The sequence below is a fragment of the Coloeus monedula genome (assembly GCF_965178545.1).
Source record: "Coloeus monedula genome assembly, chromosome: 18".
In the NCBI taxonomy this organism is placed as follows: Eukaryota; Metazoa; Chordata; class Aves; order Passeriformes; family Corvidae; genus Coloeus; species Coloeus monedula.
Genome location: NC_138798.1, coordinates 7957647 through 7965397, shown reverse-complemented (window position 1 = coordinate 7965397; position 7751 = coordinate 7957647). Strand labels below are relative to the sequence as shown.

General features: G+C 42.4%; 1 protein-coding gene across 1 annotated transcript in view; it reads right to left on the bottom strand.

Moving 5' to 3' along the window:
• Positions 1-2496: 2496 nt before the first annotated feature.
• Positions 2497-7751, bottom strand: part of ARVCF (ARVCF delta catenin family member) — a 142179-nt gene continuing 136924 nt past the window's right edge. Inside the window, exon 16 of the mRNA XM_082293666.1 lies at positions 2497-7569. Coding sequence (XP_082149792.1) covers positions 7564-7569 — 6 coding nt within the window. The 3' untranslated portion in view covers positions 2497-7563. The remainder of the gene's footprint in view (positions 7570-7751) is intronic.

Here is a 7751-nt window from a genome sequence, read left to right as displayed (position 1 = left end):
AAATAAAGTCACGCTTTGCATTCTGGGAGAAGCAAAAGGCAGACAGTGGATCTTCTAATTAAAACATATTCTAAAAACTTACTGAGTGTTACTGCAACATCAGCCTATTAGTTAGAAAATACAACCTATTCTTGCACAAACTGGGTATGGAATGGTGCATGTGGAGCACGTGTTTAAGAAGTGCCCGTGAGAGTGTACCACTGACAGAAAGCTCCCAAGGGGAAGAACTCCCCTAAAACAACACACAGCTTTCTGCAAATTCTCACAGCTCACGTCAGAAATGGATGATCTTACCGAATACTGCTAATTTACATGTATTCCCCAGAAGAAAGCTACTGTCTAGGTTGTCTCACTGATTCAGGGAATACATGGAAGTGAGGTCTGGTTTCTGCCAGAGCCCCTTTGTTACCTCAAAGGGACATGATACTATCTTTCAAAATATTGAACCAATTCAGTGTAGAAGAAAGAAGGAGGATTTAAGAGGAAGTCAAACCTAGCACTACTGCCTTTTGAGTAACAGCATCCATGGAAGAAGCAATCCTTCCATCAGAATTTACTTGTCTGACTACAGAGCAGGCATTGCATGTTGGAGCATCCTCCACTGGCATGAGGAAGTGAAAAGCAGCTCACTGGAGAATTCTGAGCAATGAGTCAAACACTAAATGCAGTGAAGGGAACCTACAGAAACCCCTACAAGAGCAATAAGAAGGGGGAGACCACTGAGATCCCAACTCTCCCACCCAAGGTGACACCAGCAGGGCAGTGATGTGTCCTTACTTGGCTGAGCAGTCAATCAGGAATCAGTTATAAGGTACCTTAAAAATAGCAGCTATGATTGCTGTGCACACACACACTGAACATAGTACCAGAGTTTCAGTCTTTGCCTCTGTCTCTACAGCTCAGTTAATGACCACGTTGTAAAACACCTTCCCACTTTAAAAAATCCCCCATCAGCTCGTACCAGAACAAGATCCTGCCACTGCTGTGCTTCAGAGACCTTCAAAATAAGACACTGGGGAAGAGACCCTTGAGGACAGAGTATTACCCCAAGACACTGCTGAAACCTGAAACAGATGAGGGCTGTGATATTTCTTGCCCATTGTTACTAGGTTAACCTTTCACCTGCAGGACTCACCGCTTCCATTTGCCCAACCTGTGACAAGCTGGAAATAAAATCATTTTGACAGCTGTAAAAGGTCAGTTGTAAAAACAACATATTTGTTTTAGCTCGGTACCTTACCTACAGTATCTGCCATTCATTACCACATTAGTGCACCCACAAAGGGAAAATCAGATTCCTCCCTGCAGTGGGAGAATGATGACACCAAGGTGCAGGATGCTAAGCCCAGAAGCCCACACGTTATCACAGCACTCGTGAAACTGTATCTTCCAGCTGCAAGAACAGATCCAGAGATGATTTTACAAAACACCTGGGGATGCATTTAAGACATCTGAAATAAGGAGGGAAGGTAAGCTGGAGATGACCTTCCAAGTGCTGTTTGCAAACATCTGCATGTAAATGAACCTTACAGTGCTGTGAATGGTACAATCAGAAATTCACATATGGCAAACTCTGTTACTGGCAATGATTCATCAATGCTTCACTCACAGAAAACGTGACCTCCATTCTTTCTCTAAGACCCTGCAGAACATTCTGTCAGGTTTTGTCAGGCTTCATGAAAGCATGGCAGTGGATATGGTGTGTTCAGGCGTGCCAGTTATTGATCTCACCAACACAGATGAGGCAGTCCTCAAGAGAATGAATCTGTTAATAACTGGCTGTTACTTTAAATACATGGGTGATTCTTCAGTATCAGAATTTTCTTTCATTCCACAGTACCGAATGTAAATTATTTGGCACATCCTCAAAGTAACAATTTCTCATGTCAACCAGACCTTATACATTGCTACAATTAGTTTTTCTTGCATGCATTTCAGAAATGTGCAATCTTTGTAAAGTTACATGGATTTTATGACTTTGTTGGGAAAGGTGAATAACTTCCCAAATGGAAAAGCTATCAGCAAGTTCTGTGCTCACAAACATGCTGGCCCTTGAACAGTGGTGCAGATGTCTTTCCCACAGAAATATGCTTGTATATGAAAAAAGAAAAAAACCCCATGATGTACAGTCCAGGGTCATGCTACAACTGCAGCATATGGCAATGAGTCAAAAATGTTCAGCTTTATTTGTTTATAGGATATTTCAATTGCCCCTCATTACCACTGACCTTTTGCTAACACAGAGCATTGACCTGAGCTAGGGTTGAATAATCCCTTGCCACACAAAACTGCTGCTGCAAAAGCCAAAGAATATTTGAGATACCTGATATAACAAAAAGATAACGAATGGCACATGTATTCTTTCCAGGCATGGTTTATTGAAAACACACCAAATTGTTATCCTACATACCTGGTTTCTAACAAGCATTCTACTTGTCTGCATTATGGAAAGATCCTATCATAATAATAATAATAATACATTCTGTCATGGTAACATTTGTTCTATGAAAAGCATAATCCACCTTTTTTTTCCTCTCCATACTTGTAAAATCAAACCATTCTAAGTGTTTCAGTTTATAGTACAGTGTAAATACAATGCAAAATCCCACCAGTCTAAACTACGGAGAGAATGTTGAGCAGTATTACAGAAAACACATTGTTGATTTTTTTTTAAGTTCTCCTACCATGAAAATTTTAAGGCACATGAAGTTACAAACACATTAGCTACTAATTACCAGTAAGCTTCTTAGTCTAGTTATTTTGTTTTTTCTGAACAGTAAGAACCAGATTGGCAGGCCTTGTAGTATCTGCACTATTTTCCTCCTCGCCTTGGACTTCAGATCATCCTACCCTGATGTCAAGACAGAAAACAAAGGCTCATAGTATCTTCCCCTTAAATGCACTAGATTAGTTACTGTACCAGTAAATCAGAGAAGTTCTCTGTCAAAGATAAGTTAACACCAGATTTTAGGGGCATCATAACAAAGAAATTTTGCAAGAAACTATGCCTCTATATAAACACCTTCAAAAACTCCACCCCAACAGCACAAACCTGCTGGCTGAAGGTATTGGCACACTGTAGGTTTCACTGAGCCAGCAGTCGCTCAGCAGATGAAGCTATAACCACTCTAATGTGCCCATTTGGCTTCTGAAGCTTTGCTTACTTGAGGGTTTGACATGTGCATCTCTCTCACAGGTAGCTGAGCCTATGCTCAGCCTTAAGGCAGGTAACAGAAGGTAACTCACCACCTTCAGTCTCACGGAACTGCTCTAGGAGTGAAAACTGCTTTGCCGAGCACAAGGCTTTCCTCCTGGAAAGCATTACTGAAACTGCTCCTCAGAGCTGGCACAAACTTATGACACTGCTGTAACAGACATGCCACCCCTGGCTTTCTTCATGTGTCAGTGACAGCAAGTCAGTTCCTAGTACCCAGGTCAGTCCCTTTTGGGACACCTTGGCAACAGAGAGCAGATTTGCTTCCCTGGTAGAAGTGCATTCAGAACCGGAAGGTCTGAGCATGTGAGAGGAGATCTGGGATAGGCAGCAGTTAACGCCAGAAGACACTGAAGATCGGGACCTATGGCTGCCCAAGCTGTTCCCTAGGGAGTATTTCAAGTTGACAACACATCATGAGTTGCATTTATGGCTATACTGCTACTTACATCCACAACAGAACCAAAATGTCTTAAAACCTTGCCTTTTTGCTCTCCTCCTCGATTCTGCAGACACAGTGACTGACCTGGGAAGCCATAAAGCACAACTGCTCACACACTCAACAGCTAAACTTGATGCTTCTCCAGGGTAGTTGGCACAAATGTTTTTTTCAACTTGCACAGCTCAGTGAAAATGCTTGGGAGATGTGCAAACCACCTTCCTGGGAAGAAAGTTCTGCAGTAATCACATGCTGTCAGAAGTCTCCCTCTCCCGTGTTATCTCTGCCCTGACTGGGCCGTCAAATCTCCTTCTCCTCTTTAGGAGGAGTCTTGCAACACCATCACTTCCTTCCACAACCATCCCTCCCACTATAATTTCCGCAGGTAGAAATCTCTTCTACCCCAGCCCCTTGCAGGCAGGTTCCCTCCGCTTTCACAGTGGAGCCAACAGGAAAAGAGGAGGTCACATACCTGAGCCCTAAAAAGCACTGCCTGCCCTTCAGCAGGAGACTCCAGACCCTACTGCAGCATTAGTCACACACACTGCCGCTTTCCCTTCTTTACATACAGTCCCTGCTGCCAAAATACAACAATTACGGCTTCATCCACCCACATCCCAGAGCAGCTCAAACAGCTAGTCACACTTGTGCCAACAAGGGGACAGGTGAGGACAGGGGTGGGCACACATTTCACCAGTGAGCTTCTGTCCATAAACAAAAAGGACATTAAATTACCAGACCTGGTTCAAGGTACCCTGCTTTGGACCTCAGCAGGTGGGCTGATAATACAAGGTGATAGTCTCACATCCAAGTCATCCCCCAATCCATTTTCTTTCCTCACCATCCAAACAACAGTTTGTTGCAAAGAAAAAACCCCACAGTAATGTTGAGGATGGGTTATTGCTACATACTTGGGAATTAGTTGTCAATGTACGGCATGGGAAAGGTGGGGGTTTGATGTGTGATTCCCAGGGGAAGCCTTGGCCCATCAACTTGGTATCCAACTTCTTGACATTGCATCCTCTGATTTTCTGCAGCAATAAACCATGTTGTCAGCTCACAACTCTGCTGGCTGCTGTAACATCCCCAGGAAAACAACAGTTTGCTACGATGACCTGGGCAGCCAGTGCCATCTAACCTGACAAGGATGGTTCATGGTGCAGTGTAAATACCAAAAAGACTTTTGGGAGAAGTGAGATGGGGTCTGAATCTGCTTCTCAAATATCCTTAGTGGTCTTAGCCCACTAATGACTGAGATCATAGTAGACTCAACCCAGACTCTGAGTGTCCCTGTAGTGTCCCACTAAGAGCCATGGAATAACTAGGATTGGAAGTCATGACCAGAATCGGCCCCAGTCTCTTCATTTGCCCCTACCTGTGGTTTTCTCTGTTAACTTCTTGCTGGCTTTGAAATATCTACACAATAACTAAACCACAAAGTCTTAGCAGAGACTCCTTTCAACAGTCAGGTCTTTATTTTAAGTGAACTTTTGCTCAGACTCCTTTGGTAAATATATGGTTTGAAGTAGATCAGGGACAGACTGACAGCACGGCCCTTCTCTTACACTGTTCTAATCAGCTACAAAGCAGGTTCCATTGCTAATTACTGAACGTTTTTAAAAAAATCCTTTCATATACAAAAAGAATACACCAAGTACATAACCAAAAGTGATATAAAACTCTTCTGTGTAGCTTGGTTAAAAGGGTCTCCGCGTATTGGCAGAACAAGTATGAAAAGAGCACCATTGATATAATATACAGTCAGACGATGTACCTGGTTTCATTGCCACACTTTATGTCTACACAGAGAGACGTTGCCCCGACACAGAGAGTCACAGGTGCCTCTCTTTGCTTCCCTTGATCCGCTGAGCATCTTTGGCCCAATAGGACTCTCATGCAGGTGAAAAAACAAATCTTTGCTATGTTGATTTGCTCCAAGCAACTTCACCTTCCCCAGGATCCAGAAGTGACACTGCAACGTATGTGGAAGATGAGGGTCAAAAAGGGAGGGTGCGAAGCAGCACACGTATCATCCAAATCACTGACAGCTTCTGGCATCAGTCTTTTTCCCTGAATCAACAAATGCTTCCCTCTCCTGCAAACTGCTTTACATGGTTTTGTTAACCTATTCTCTGCACAACAATATATATATATATAGATATATAGACTTTTTTATTTATATATATGTATTCATGTCAAATTTTTAATATACTCAAGAAGATACAAAGCTCTTGGTACTTGCTTTTTTTTTTAAAGTTTTAAATTTTTTTTTATAAAAAATGTAATGGTTACTATAACAGTAATATTTTGGGGGCAGTGAGATTGTTGGATACTTCCCCTTTTTAGTTACAAAAGGAACGGCAGGCACTGAAAACTGCAAATGATGTTTGCTAGACTCAAAAATGTGCTTTCCAGTCACACCGTTTTAGGAGCTTGTTTAAAACTAAATGTGGCAATCAAAGAACAGTGGCAACCAAGTAAAATCAGCAAAAGTCCCCTCATGCTGCTACTGAGACATTTGCTTCCTATTCTCATCTGCTGCCCTCTCTTGACCAATGCCTGGAGAAAATCAGTGATCTGAAGTCATTTAGTTCCTGGCATTTCCAGATACCACATTTGCAGAGTATGTTCTCTTGAGGTAAACATTCCCCTACAGAAGGGGGGCCTTGGCATCCTGGAGGAGAGCCGCTGCACATGGGTGATTTTCATGCCAAATGAAATATTCCATCTCAAAACAAAAGCAAAGGAACACAGAAACCACGACAAAGATTTTAAAATGCCAAACCAGTTCCCTTTGTGGCATTTTTCATAAGAATCTACAGCCCAAAGCAAACATGGATTCAACACTGAAAAATTTACCATCAAATATAAGTGACAGACCCATCTCAAGTTTTATAGCGTGTTCAAAATAAGACATCCTACAAAAAAAGCTCCTATTTCCTTCAATGTCTTAACAGCTATGGCAAAAGTAGCTAATAATCATCAATGCAACAATGATACATTTAACATGTAAAAGCTCCTTACTGCAATCTTTGAGAACATGAAAATAAAAAGCCAGCCAACTCCATTTCTCAGCATAGATTTCTGAACCAGGGACACTGAAACCTTCCATAAACTGCTTTTCAATATGTGGAAATAAAACCAGAGACGTTACAGAATTCAAAAGGCAGAAGTATTGTACACCAGATTATAATGATAATATAGCACTGTGATTGATATAGCTTACTCTAAAAGCAGATTATACAGCTTGCATCAATTTTTTCATCCACTCTCCAGTTCATTTAACTAGCGCTTAATAGTTTTTGTTCTGCATTTTCTCCCTTCATTGAAATCCAATAAACCCACTCAACATTCCTGCACTTTCTGTGGGAATAATAAAGAAAACCTAAACATTTTTCAGAAAGCTTTCAAAAATGTTAAGAGTCACAGTTCAAAAGAAATCCCCCAAAACAAAAACCAAAACAATGAGCCCCAAACCAGAAAAGTGCTATTCTCCTCATGGCTACACCTACGATATCATTTCAAATATCCCGCAGTTCCTCTCTTGCTGTGAAGCTGCCGCATGACCTGCACTTCTCCAGCTTGGCACCATCCACGTGTAAGAGTCACCTAAGAACGCAGCCAGCTACATGGAAGCTTGGATTCTCTTGCTTTTCTTCTTGCAGGAGTGGAGGGAGGGCGGGGGAGGCGGTGGCTGTTTCTGGTGGGAATGTCAGGGAGTTAAGCAGCAGAGTGTCTCGCTGTAAGGCATCGTGCTCCGCTCGGCGATGGCACTCGGGTGGGTTCGCTCCCCACGCCCTCCTGGAACCTGCAGCCCTCCCAGTCTGAATGGCAGTGGTGACTGATGAGATCCTCTGTGTCGATTCAATGTTTGTTTCTCCCCCTCAATTAAAAAAAATGTGGTTGGACTTTAGCCCTGCAAAATAAAGTCAAAACTGATTAATACCAGTCAGTAACATGGCCTTGGTGATCTCCATTACCTCCTGGTAGGACAGTGACTGGAAGTGCCAACCTATGCCAACACATGGGTTCCTTGGGTATGTCTGAGAGAAAATAAGCATAGACTTACTTTTTCAAAGGTAGGACCCCACCTGTAGG